General features: G+C 42.0%; 1 protein-coding gene across 13 annotated transcripts in view; it reads right to left on the reverse strand.

Moving 5' to 3' along the window:
• FILIP1 (filamin A interacting protein 1) overlaps positions 1 to 13172 on the reverse strand; it is a 114749-nt gene that overhangs the window by 11828 nt on the left and 89749 nt on the right. For 11 of the 13 annotated variants that reach the window (XR_014954226.1, XM_085576432.1, XM_085576428.1 and 8 more), the window contains one exon: positions 2590 to 5398. Coding sequence is in view for 12 of the 13 variants with exons in the window: in XM_085576432.1 (XP_085432558.1) it covers positions 2590 to 5398 (2809 nt within the window). In the remaining variant the exon portion in view is untranslated. Of the gene's footprint in view, positions 1 to 2589; positions 5399 to 11818; positions 12149 to 12178; positions 12332 to 13172 lie in introns of those variants that run through there. The other 2 variants (XM_085576436.1, XM_085576437.1) reach the window with 2 other exon arrangements.

Here is a 13172-nt window from a genome sequence, read left to right on the forward strand (position 1 = left end):
TTTGCATGGCACTGGAGTCAGTGCATACCCTGGCAGCATAAACAGATGGCACTCAGTGCCAGGCTTGTAGGAGGAGGGGAGCGCAGGGATTAAGGACTGACACCCATCATGGTAGCCAAAGAAGATCCACATTCACCAGTAATCTTATAATCAAATGTAAGGCCTAAGTCAAACAGGATGTAGGCACCACTGTTTTGGGCTTTTTTCACAAAGAATACTTGGGTTTATTCTGTGGGATTTTTTTTCTGCAAACTATATGAACTGTCCTGGGTACAGAAATGTGTGGCAATGTACTAAGGGAAGACTAACAAGCAGGCTCATTTTCATCTCTATATGCTCTGGTCTCTTTGGTCCATTTGCAATAAAAAAAATAATATCCTAGGTCTGCTAGGATAGTCCAAGTATTTTCCTGGGAGTGAGTTTGATTCTAATCAATCTAAGGACAATTCAACACCATTTTTTCTGTTTCTATGGGAACTATCCAAATCCATAGGCTGCCGTAAAAAAGGCATTAATACATTGTACAAAGCATCTTGTGTGAGGACAGTTAAGACAAAAATTAAAACCAGTGAGCTAAGAAAGCAGCTGTGTATCAGTTAGTCTTGTTCGATTTTATTAACTTAAACCCTCAAAATTGTATCTGTTGGTTTTGTCTGGGGTTACTGAGTAAATGATCACAGCTTCAGTTTTCTGACTAGGGGCAGTGGAGTGTGTTTGTAAAGTTGTCATTTGCAAAACAGATGGTGAATACACTTTTTTTCCTTTCCAAGAGGCCTGGGAGGAAAAGACACATTTGAGCTTGTTCAAAGTTGCCTGCTCAGCTGACTAGAGACACTAAAAAACAAAAGGAAACATAAGATAAAGTAAATCTTATGGCTGAACTATTTTCCTTACATTCCAAATCAGGGAGGATAAAGTAAAGAAAGAATCCAGTTTTTAGCCAGAAAAAAAAAAAAAAAGTTTTGTCTGCCATGGTTCACTGCATCATGACAGTAGAGACAGACATCTAGTTAAAAGAAAAAGTTTAAAAAAGTTTTCCAGGCTTCTGAGAGACAAAGGAGTTAGTAAATTAATTCAAGGCTTTAAAAAAATTAACAGTTGCCTCTAATATGTAAGGAAACACTGTATGATAAATTATCTACAATACATTGTATAGGTGGGAAGAGAGAGCAAGTGCATGTGTGATCCCAAACCGATCTGTGTAATGAATGCAAGCTTTCTTAATTCAGAGGCCTTAAATGGGAATGGCAGCTTCTCTCCAGAAGTGTGAAAGTGTATCCTAAATGCACATCGACATTTCAGCCTGGGAAGAGATGGCTGATGAGGTGTGTTGTAGGGCTCTGCTGACTCCCGAGCAGCACGGACAAATGAGGAGGGGATGACTATTCAGTATTTGTCAAGATAGAAGAAAAAGGCTGTAACCAATGAAGGTATTTCATAAAAGGTATCAAACAAAAGAGCTTTTCCCAAAGCCCACAGCTGAATTCACTGCCCCCTGATGTTGTGGAAACAACAGTGCAAATGAGTTCAAAAAGCAATTAAATGAATAAATAGAAGAAAACTCTGCCATGGTCTATTAAAGACAAAGATGTGGCTACAGGCTCTGGTTCAGAGAGAAATACCCACCTATTGCCAAAAACTGGGAACAGACACTGAGGGAAACATTACTGTGTGTTTATCCACTCAAAATAATCTTCCCCTAAGCATCTGTTGCAGACTCTGTCTAGCTAACTAAGTTTTTGGACTAATACAGTACTGTTGGTTTTCTGTTCTGGTTAAATTCTTTCCCAGGCTATTTCCTACTCAAGCAATAAAAATGTATGTCCAGTAATAAACTGGGGGAGGACTATCAATAAATACTGCCCACTATGATTAAAAATAGAGGTGACAAGTCTTTCACTATGAAAAAGAACCTGGAGTACAACAACGGGAGCCCAAAGAGAAAGCAAAAACAATATGCTACAGGAAGCTCTATTGTAATACAGCACTTAGAGAAGTTCAGAGGAACAGAAAGAGCTCTACTATTCGCTGGCTAAAGAGGCTTGGAGCTGTAAGCAATGATAACACATCTGCTTATTTTTCATTTGGAGCTCAGTAATATAGCAGATATTAACTGAATTATATGGGGATCATGGGATTATATCAAAGAAATGCCAGCCTGCATAATTAGAGTCCAAAGACTTGCCAGCTGAGCCAAAAAAAATGAGTGTATTTTCAAAATTTAGATATTGCACTCATAGAAAATAAAAATATAGTTTCCTGCTCTGTCATGCCCACCATTCTTTGTCCCTCTGTCTCTCACTTGTAATTTTGCTGGGTTGCCATTATGAAAATAACTTTGAAGAGTGTTCTGGAAGTTAACTGCTTTGGGAGATAATACCAAAAGTGTACCAGCATCCAACATTGGTACAAAAATACATGAATTGGGCAAATTCTGATTATATAATTAAGCTTGAGCATGGCAGAAATGTAGGGAAGACAAGAATTTCTCCTCACCTCTCCCATTTTCCCTGCTGGTGTCTCAAACCCGAGCTATGGTTTGTCCTTTACCCTACCATGAAGACCATACCATGAGACCACAGTGCTTACCACTGATTGTGTTCCTCGAGTGGAAGATGTTGTAACAGGCGTTATGGTGATAGTACTTGTCACCTTGCTGGCAGCTGCAGGTCGCTGGGACAGGTTGTTCCGAGGTGATCGAAGGACAGTACCAGTCACCACCTCTTTCTCTGCCGCGATGTTCACCGGTCGGACTGTTATCACAGAGCTCGTGCCATCAGGCGTGGCACTGGGAGAACGTTTAAACTGGGAACCCAAGTGGATGTGGATTTTGTTGTCTTCTGTTGTAATAATGTTGGCATTGGCATTGTACTTGCGGATTGGAGTCGGGACAGTTTGCTTTTCTGGTGTGACTTTGAAAACAGCCCTGCCCATGGTCATATCCTGTGACTGCGGAGAGACGGAGATTTCTGCCGGCGCTGCAGACGTCGATACTGTCATGATCTGAATTGGCGATGCAGGTCTGTCAGCGAAGGGTGCCCTCCCTCCCTCTGGGGACTTTTCCCTGGAGAATGTTGTTATAGTGACTGGAGACATGGAACGATCTGGGCCCATGGGACTTTCACTGCCTTTTCCTTTTTGTGGCATAACATTTGGAGAGGGAATGATGGTTATTCGTGGCTTCTGATTTCCCAAAGTAGGAATGACAGTGGTACTTGAAAAAAATTCCTCTGCGGATGGACTGGTTATCTCCAAAGTTGCTGTACTGTTCTCATGGTCTGGTGTCACCCGAATATGAAGAGGTTGACCTTGCTTTGGTGAAAGGACAACCTCCCCGGGATGTGCTGGACTACTATGGGTTCGGGCTCCTTTATCAGGAGCTGTCTGAGCCCCAGTTTCCCTCTTTTTCATCCATGGTATCCAGGATTTCCTCATAGCAAGCTCATTTGCTGCCGGAGGATATCTCTCAAGCACTGAAGAACGCTCCATGGGTTTTTTCAGACCTACCTGTCGCAGATTGCTCATGATATGATTCTCCTCCTGGAAGGATTTCCTTATGAACACTGCTGGAGTTTCTTCTTCTGCTGCTTCATTGCTCAGAGCATCTGTCTGCACGCCGGTGGACGTCACAGGAACATCAACCATTCTTCTTCCATTCATGCTGGGCCTCAAAGCGCGGCTGTAACGCTTAGAAAGCTCCAGCTCTCTTGTTAGGTTCAAAACTTCCTGTCCCATGCTCTTGTTTTTGTTTTCCTCTTCCATAAACCTTTGCTGTAGAACTGAATAATCGACTTGGAGCTGAGAAAGCTGGTCTTCTTTGTTCATGAGCTCATGGATTTTTTCCTTAAGTGCTTGAACTTCTGCTTTCAAATCTCTACTTTTGGCCTCTTCCAGACGAAACCTGTGTCTCAGCTCTGCCTCCTGGCTCACCACTTCACCTTTTTCTATTGCTTTCGTTTTGGCAATCTGGAGTTTCATCTCCTCCAATTGTTGAGAAAGAAAATTAGCTTTATCCTGCTCAGTCCTAAATTTCTGCTCTAGCTGATCATACTCATCTTCAGTCTTCATCAAATCTCCTTCAACCACTTCCAGTTGTTTGAGACGTTTTTTCAATCTTTCAATTTCAATGGTAAGTTCCTTAATCTTGTTGTCCTCATGACAACCATGCTCTGCTCCTTTCCTAGTTCGACCTCTTGTAATTTCTCTTTCTACTTCCTCCATACCATCAATTTTTTTCTTCAATAGGTCAACTCTACAGCTTAATTCAGATGATTTTTCTTCTTCACTTCTCAGTTTGCCAAGTAACTCATCCCTTTCCTTTGTCAAACCAGATACTTTTTCCTCCATTTCAGATTTCAGTTTCAAAAATTTCTTACTTTCTTCTATCAATTTCTCTGTTACATCCATAACTTTCCCTTGTTCAACTTTAAAATTCTTGTTTAGGCCCTCAACCTTTTTTTCCTCCTGTTTTATTTTTTCCATCATATTTTTTCGCTCATCAACCAACATTACGGTAAATGACTTCAGCTTTGTAAGGTCATCTTTTAAGCTTATTTCAGCCTTTTCCAACTTGCTTTCAGATGTCTCAAGGTCCTTCACTCGAGTCTTCACCACTTCCAACTCATTTATCAAATCTTTAGTCAAATTTTTTTCTTTCTCCAAGTTTAAGTGTAGCTGAGTGCATTCCGACTTACTTTTACTGAAAGCCTCTTCCAGCTTCTCTAATTCTGACATTCTTTTCTGCAGTTTTTCCACTTCAAGTTTCAACTCTTTGCTATGATGCTCTTCCTCTTGCAGTTTATTTTTCAGCTCTTTGCACTGGGATTCAGTTTTTGTGATCTCTTCATCTTTTCCCTCCATTTCAAGCACACGCTTGCGGAGGTTTTCCACTTCTGCCATTAAGCTAGAGTTCCCACATTCCCCTTTTGCTATTTTATCTCTTAGTTCTTGAAGTTCCTCCTCAGTCTTTTGAAGATTTTTGTTCGTTTCTTCTAGCTCCTCTATTCTACGAGTCAACCCCACTAGCTTGAGCCTTAGTTGTCTATTATGTGACTCTTGATTAGCCAGTTTAGCAGTCATCTCCTCATGTTCTTGACAAAATGATGATGTTTTATGTTCAAGTTCTGCCTCTAATTTCATCAGTTTTTGTCCATCTTCTTTTGTTTTTGCACTAATAATTTTAAGCTTTTCTTCTTCTTCCTTTAGTTTTTGGGTTAAGTCCTGTATTTTCTGGCTTTGTTGACCAAGTTGTTCAATATGCATTTGTCTTTCATCCACCAGCATGAGTGCAAATGATTTGAGCTTGACTAGTTCTTCTCTTAGTTTATTGATTCTCTTGGTATGCTCTTTCTCCTTCCGGGCTTGATAGATCTTCTCCTGCTCAAGAAGTTTCTTCAACCTAAAACAAGTCAAAAGAGATGCGTTAGACTAAAATGTATATATATATCTGTGCGTGTATCTCTCTATTTTTAAAATTACCTTTATTTTAGCTTCTTTTTTATTAATTAATAATTAATTTATTAATTTTATTTAGTCTTCAAGAAAAAACTACTAGAGTTGTGTTCCCAAACCAAGTATTTTGAATTACAAAAGTTAAATGAAAAATACATAAAATTGTCTAGAAATCTGAAACACAGTAACATTTTATACATGTACAGATAACAAATACATCAGGATTTAATTTCCTTACATTTATTTCTCTGTTAGGATGATGTTAGTAAAAGCATATAATATCCCAACAGCACAGGTATTATCTACTCACTAACCCTTTTATACCAAATTTGTTTTGCAAGGTGGATTCCTCTTTATGCCTTGCATACAGAAAAATAAGGTAAAAGATTTAAACTAATTGCCATATGCAGCCACATATAAACAGACCAATCCTGGTTACAAACAAGCCAACAGGACAGAAGATTACAGTAGCACACAACTGATAACCATCTGGGCATCACTGGCATATGAAATTAGCAGGAAGATAAATTTTCCAGCAGAGTGACTATTATGCTAAAAAGGTTTCTTCTTCTACATTTCATTTAGTAGATGGCTCTGGAGTTTTGTTGTGAACCACAAGCACCAAACTAGTCAAACCTTTGGCTATAGCTGACCTCTCTGGAAAATGCGCTTCTCTGTATGGTCTTAAAGCTGTGTTTTCAGACAATATAAAAGCTCACCATATATCCAAATTAGGTGTCTCCTTAGAAAGACAAGAATGGCATACATTACCCAGCCTTAGCCATGCAACACGGAGTAATAGAACTATTTTATACCTGTGATTTATATTCAGGATCTGCTGACACCAACCTAGCAAGTTCCTGCAGATGTTCTAAGCACAGATTTATGAAGCTAGTGATCCTCAACTGAAAGAGGTACAGATAACACAAGGATGTATCCCAACCAATCTAAGAGCCTTATTGTAAAAGCAGCAGTCTGACTTAGAAAGACACAGGTATGCACACTGAATTTACTATGAAATAATATTTTTTCCAAACTGCTCTCACAGTACCTACAGTCCCCACATCCTCTATCAAGACACCTGATAATTCAAAACCATTTGCTTTGCTTACCCTAAATCTGAAGCTTCTCAGCTTCCTTTTTATAACTGAGACACACATCCAGGTGGCAATAACAGAGCAATTAATGCCTGGTAATTAACTTGCAGTAACTGGAACATCCATATGCTAGCAAAGATCAACTTTTATCAATATTCTTCTCTTCCATGTTAGATTGTAGATGACAGCAGGTGGAGCACAGATATATATTCCTCTCTGCTACTCCAGCAATGAAGTGGTGCCAAGGGCCCCAGGGCACAGTCATACACAAAGGATGTCTCCCAGAGCCCTCACCTGAACTCTACACTCCTAGCAAAAGCCAGACTAGCTCGGTACTCAGCAACTGTTAATGTTTCACTCCTTGTTCCTGGGGGACGAGAATCAAAAGGAACTTTAAAGAAAAGCTGTAAGAAAAGAGAAGGAAATCAGAAAGCAGAACACAGGATGCAGTAGGTAGGGAAGGAGAAGGCCGAAGAATGCATTTCAAAACAAGACTCAGATAGGATGTGGGAGTAAAAGAATAGTAGGAACCAGCAGTAGAAAGAAAAACAAACAAACATTGCAGCCAACCTTGCTGGGTCACAGATTATTCTCAAAAGAAAAGTCTCTTTAGCTGTGGCAGCTCTTTGGAAAGGACTGAAAAGGCATGCTGGTGGATGCCTCATTATTGGTCAAGTTAGAATGTCAAAAGGTAAAAAAAGACCCACTGTCACTCACAAAGTGTTCACTTTTCACACTGAAGAAGGAACTTTATTAGCATGCAATATATTCCCTGGCTGCTCTGTCACAGTGCTTCATGTAAATGTTTCAGCAAAGAACTCTTTCTCATCTCCTCCAGGCTACATTTTTAAAGGAATAGCATGCACCCTTCCATAAAAATACTGTCTGCCATGACAGAACAGTGTAGTGAATCTGGTGGTCCTCTAAATGGTACATCTTCCACAGTCACAAACATAGCAGAATGTTTCCAGCCACCCTTGTCCCACAGAAAAATTTTAAGGTGACATCTATAAATTAAAAAAGCCCAGAAAACAGCTTTAGAAAAAAAAAAAATAAATCTTGGCACCCCAATGTCTAGAGATGCTTAGAAAACTGTCTTTAATTTGTAATTCCTAGGCCTGCACATGTGATTTTTACCCAGCAATTGCTCCAGGCAGTACACACCAGCCAGGCTGCTTAGCAGAGTGCAAAATAATGCACTGACCACACATGGTTCCACGTGATTACCTGAGAGTCTACTGGGGAATACTGCCAAGAAAGCCACTGGAAAAAAAGGCAAATACCTGTTAAACTAAGACAAGAAAATGTCAGTCATGAGGCTGAGCAAGAGAGGAAAGCATGTTAGCCCTGTCACTGCCTTGCAGGAGTGCTAGCAGTGGGGAATAAGCAGCTTGGTCCCTCTGGGAAAATAAAGCAACATTCAGCACTTCATTCTGCCTCAGCTTTAGCATGGGGAAACTACATGTCTTAGATATGACAAGCCAGCTTTCAGAGAAGATACTTAACAATACTTCTGTTTTTCATGTTTATGAGAACTGCTTCTAAAATCTGGATCTGTGGGGAAAGAATTGGAAGGCAGCATACAAATATATGTGTTAATTTCCAAAGTAATTTGAAAATCTACACCTTACCAGTGTTATTTCTAGACACTAAAATAAAGTTGAGTTTAAGCTTGCTCCCACTTTTCCATCTTTGTACAACTTTCATACCTCAGTGGTTAAACTGGAATTTCAGCGGACTTCAAGGTGAGGTTGTCCCCTGTTGACCCTCACAGCACATTTGCTGCTATCAGGCTTCTCATCGCACTGCTGCTGCTAATGTTTGCTAAGTAACACCGATGTACATGGGCTCCTATGCAACACTAAAAACCCTTCAGACTCCCAGCATCTGGTCTTCAATGTGCTAGCCAGAGCAATTGCATGCTGGATTGTCTAGAGGCTGAAAGCACCTGCATTCAGGATCAAAATCAAAACAAACAAAACCTTTCATACTGAAACATTAGATAGAACCAAAACACTGATAATCCAACAATTGATACCCCCAGCCCAATCTCTGCCTGTGGTGTCTTGGTTTGTGTTTTGTTAGAAATAGAAATGAGAAATGTTTGGATATGACTGGATAACTTTCATTCATCAGCAAGAGTCTCAGGGGTTTGGCATCTAGACCCCAGAATGAAGCATGCAGATGTGATCCAGCTCCCAGCCCAGAGAGGGACAATACTGCCTGCTCTTCTGTGGACAGCACTGCTGCAGTCTGTGTGGCACCTCTTTTCCCCCAAATTATTACAAGTACCACAGCAAAGTGTGCAGCCTGAGTCAGTCCCTGAATACGCAGGGACTGTGTATTCATTGCTGCCATGAGAGTCCTGGTGGCCTCTCCCTCTCCTTACTATCTGTCCTCCCTACGGTAGTTGAGGAACAGGTCCACTACTCAAGACAACAGGCCCATTACCCCGTGCAGTACTGTATAAATAAGCAGCAAACCCTCAGGTGTAATGACTGTGTGCAACTGTTAACTGCCTCAGTAAAAAACAAACACCCCAGGACACTGCTGATTTTGTTCTATAAAGAAAGTTGCCCGACTGGCATGGCGCAGGATGCTGGAGTACAGAAGCTACTGCTGCAAGCTGACATGGTCCCTGCTGCACAAGGAGCTGCCTCTCCTGGATCCCCACCAGCCTGAGCTGTTCACAGCCACACCAGGCAGTGCTAGGGCAGCAGGAGAGCTCTCTTGGCAGGCGTACTGGGGAGGCAGCAGCCTGAAAACTTTCAACAACCAATCTCAGTTGCAGAGCAAGCAGACATTGGACTGGAGGAAGAGCAACTATGGAATTAGTTTTAACAACTTTCATGAATGGTGTGCTGAAGTAGCAAGGAGGAATATAGGAGAGGATGGGCAATAACTAGTTTCTCCCTCTCCTCCTGCCTTTAGGTTTGGTGCTGAAGTGTTTCACTGCACAGCCTTTCTGCTTCCCCTTCCTGCCTCCAAGCTGTGAATCGATCAACAGAAGTGCAGTGGGATGCTGATAGCTACAACTCCCTCCCTCCAGAGATGTAGCTTCATTTCTTTAGTGATGGCTCTTCTCAAAAAAACATTCACTTCCACATGTTTAAAACAGAGCATGCAAAAGCAAATAGCCCCCCAAACATTTATTGAAAATCATATCAGGTGTGTATCTGCCTGTTTGTACTTCTGTCAAGATGAGAAAACATCACAGGTACTCATATAACCTTTTCCACCTCTACCATAGAAACGGGCATTCACCTACACAAGGAAATCCTGAGAAAGCAGGGCAAGCCAGATGATTCCCTGAAAGGCCATCAAAAGCTGCTCCCGTGGTTTGCATACAGATCAGCACCACATTTCAGCACCACAGTTCAGCTGTGTTGGCCTGTTTTAACCCCCTGCTCTGCAAACAAACAAAGCCAAGCTTCCCAAGGTGTCTCCCCAGTGTTTTATTAAGCACTCAAAGGAGGGGTTAATGTAGAGGGCAATCTGGAGAAGTGGAGAGCTATTTCTCCTGCTATCAAAACTGGCAGCAGGAGGAACAGCAGCCAGAAGAAAGAGGATGAAGAGACAAATAGATAAGGTCTCTAGGGGACCTTATATATTGAGTTCATACACAGCCTGAAGACCCACAGAGTTTCTCATTGCTGCTCTAGCACAAAGCCATGTGACTTACCATTCCTGTAGTACCTTACTTTGCCATTTACATTCCAAAAAGCCTGTTGCTATGGGGTGTAAGGACTTCTATCCCATTTCACGGATGGCCAGTAAGTGGGGGTTAAGGCAAATACGTTAATGAGGACTTGGTCACTCTAAGGATCAGCTGACTGAGGACTGATGAAGGCTGCTTCCTCCTGAGGGGCCAACAGCCTTTCTGTGCCACTCATACAGCAATCCCAAGGGAATTTCCACAGGGAAAGTAAATGTCTTCGCAAACTCATCTTTCCACTTCAAACCCAAAGTTTTCTATTGTACATGCAGAGTTAAAGAGACTGGACAACTTCCTAGTGGTAGCTAGAAAGCTGCTGCCCATTAAGTGATGTGAGAGTCTGTAATCCCAGGACAATGAAAACCAGCAAGAGGTGGTTTAACTCAATAAAGGAGTGCCCTTTTTTTTTTTCCTGTTTAATGTACAACAGCTGATTTTGAAGATTATTTCTACAGCCACTGGGAAATCCTCCACATGTCAAGACTATTTTCCAATGCTTCTGTGTTTGGGGCCAAGCTGAGATACCCAAAAGGCTGAATTTTGCTAGTTCTGAGTACTTACAACTTGAGCTAAAGTCAAAGAGAGCCAAAAGATGGTCTAGGGCTCTAGGAAACAAAGGGGCGCTAGGCTCTCTAGGAAACAAAACAATCGGACCTAAGACTTAAATTAGGTGATTGGATCACACTTTCGAATCACCAGCTTCACTACTTCGCATATATCTATCTCAGCTGGGAGAAGAAATATGTAAACGAGATCAGATCCCATGGCAAGAAAAAGAATAAAGCACATCTGTGTTACTCTCCTTACTATCCATTATATTTTAAAGGTAAGGAATGAGAAAAATATTTGAGTGACCTTACTACAAAACTTTCCAACTTCTTGTTCAGTTTATCACAGGGTCAGCTCTGAAAACAAACAAAGCTTGTATAAACAAAGCTTGTTTAAAAAATTTCTAATAAACCTGATGACAATTTTTTGTGGCTACCTAATATACAAACTCAAAGGGTAAAAAAGTGCATGTTCAGCTATGGTGCTAAATTAACTTTTGGAAAGTGATTGTATCAAACTATATAACAAACAAATTAATATTCTTGCTGCTTCTAAACTACATGATAGTTTCCAAAATATACTGAAAGTAAAGGAAATATTTCCTTCTGTAGGAGAAAACATTGTTTGTAATCTATAACAGTTTATCTTAGAAATAGTGTTTCTAACACTGATTTTGTAAAATTTAAAATCCAGTTTGCTGAAATACTTAATTTGTGTTGAAAGTGTCTTACTCCAACTGAGCAGTGACTGAAGGGTAGTATTTTGGAATACGAACACGTACTAAATTCAGTGTACTCCTCACCTTTCCAGCACAACGGTCACGTAAGAAAAACACTAAAGATCTTTAAGAACAAAACCCGACCGACATCCTTTCAGACTACAAAACAGTATCACCCACATTAATTCCGGAGGTTAGAGGAGGGGAAAGGGGATGTACAGAAAGCAGGCACACAGTGTCAGAGAGCGAAGGCGAAGCAGCATTCAGCTGAGATGAGAATCGCCAAACCTGTCTCCGGGCTGCGGTTATCCTTCCCTGACCCCTCGGTGCGCTGCTCGGGAGGGGAAACCGCAGAGCACAGCCCCACCAGGTGCACCTTCCAAGGCTCCAGCCCAACGCTGATCAGCCCGGGGCCGGGCCGGCTCCTCAGCGCTGTCCCGCTCCGTCCAGCCCGCCTGGAGCGGGGCCGCCGAGCATCCCGGCGCGCCCGCTCCGCTCCAGCTTCGCTCCGTCCCGCCCGCGCCTACGCCAATGCCCGGTGCGCTCTCCGAACCAGCCAATTGCGCATGCACACAGCAATTAGCGGCGCTCAAATTAAAAATACAGCTCAAAAAATAATTTAAAATGAAAAAAAAAAAATTCTCTTACCTTATAACTAGACCTATTTTTTCTTTTTTTTTTTTTTAAGCAAGCAGAAGAGCGAGCGAGGCGGGCGATGCCGGTGCCGCCGCTGCCAGGTGAGGCTGCGCCCCGCTCTGCGCTGCGCTCGCCCGGCCGGGCGGGGCTGGGCCCGCCTGCCCTCCGCCGGCGATTGTCGCTGGCAGCCCCGCCGGGACCTGTGTAGCTACAGCTCATAGGGGAACGATGAAGAAATAACAATTCGATCGCAGAGAACCGCTGGGAGTTGGTTTTGCTTAACTGGAGTGCGAAGCACGAAGCGCCGCTGCTTCCCAGTCCCAGCTGCCGATTCATTCCGCTGGCTCAACAAAAGTCCCTGTTGCTTTTCTCTTGTCTTGCCGGTGTTTGAAGTGCCGGTACTACTGCTGGTACGCGCTGCCTGATCTTAAGATCGGCTGATAAAGGCATGAATACATGAAGAAAATCCCCTGGGGATTTAGTATGCGGGCGTGTTTGTTTTTGAAAATCCATGCATAGTAGCAAGCCTAACCAAGTCTGGTGAGGTCTGAAAAGCACCATTCTGCTAGCTCCCTGCTTTAAAGAAGTCCTAAACCAGCTCTTTTGTTCCCAGAAGAGCATAAAAGAATTTGGAGATTCCGTCTATTTCCCTAATGATTCCCTGTATTGCTCAGTCACTTTTTCATACTTCGTGAGGGGAGCTAGGAAGAAGGCTTCCCTTCTCTTTCCCTTTCTCTTTTGCCTTTGCTTTCCTCTTTCCTTTCCCATTCACTTTCCCCTTTTCTTAGGAAGCTTTCAATAGCCGAAAGCACTGAAAGCATAGAATTTCAAATATTATCCACAAAAAATGGATGTGAGTTTACATTTTTGAGAAACTGTCTAATTTAATGATTTTTCATTATTTTTTTCTTAGGACCCTTATTCAGCACATAGACTGGACAGGGCTCATTTGAAATGCAGGTGCTTAGAGACTGAATTTATGCTTTTTATTCAAGATGTTATGTAC

This window comes from Lonchura striata, chromosome 3 (assembly GCF_050655825.1).
Source record: "Lonchura striata isolate lonStrDom1 chromosome 3, ASM5065582v1, whole genome shotgun sequence".
NCBI classification, from domain to species: Eukaryota; Metazoa; Chordata; class Aves; order Passeriformes; family Estrildidae; genus Lonchura; species Lonchura striata.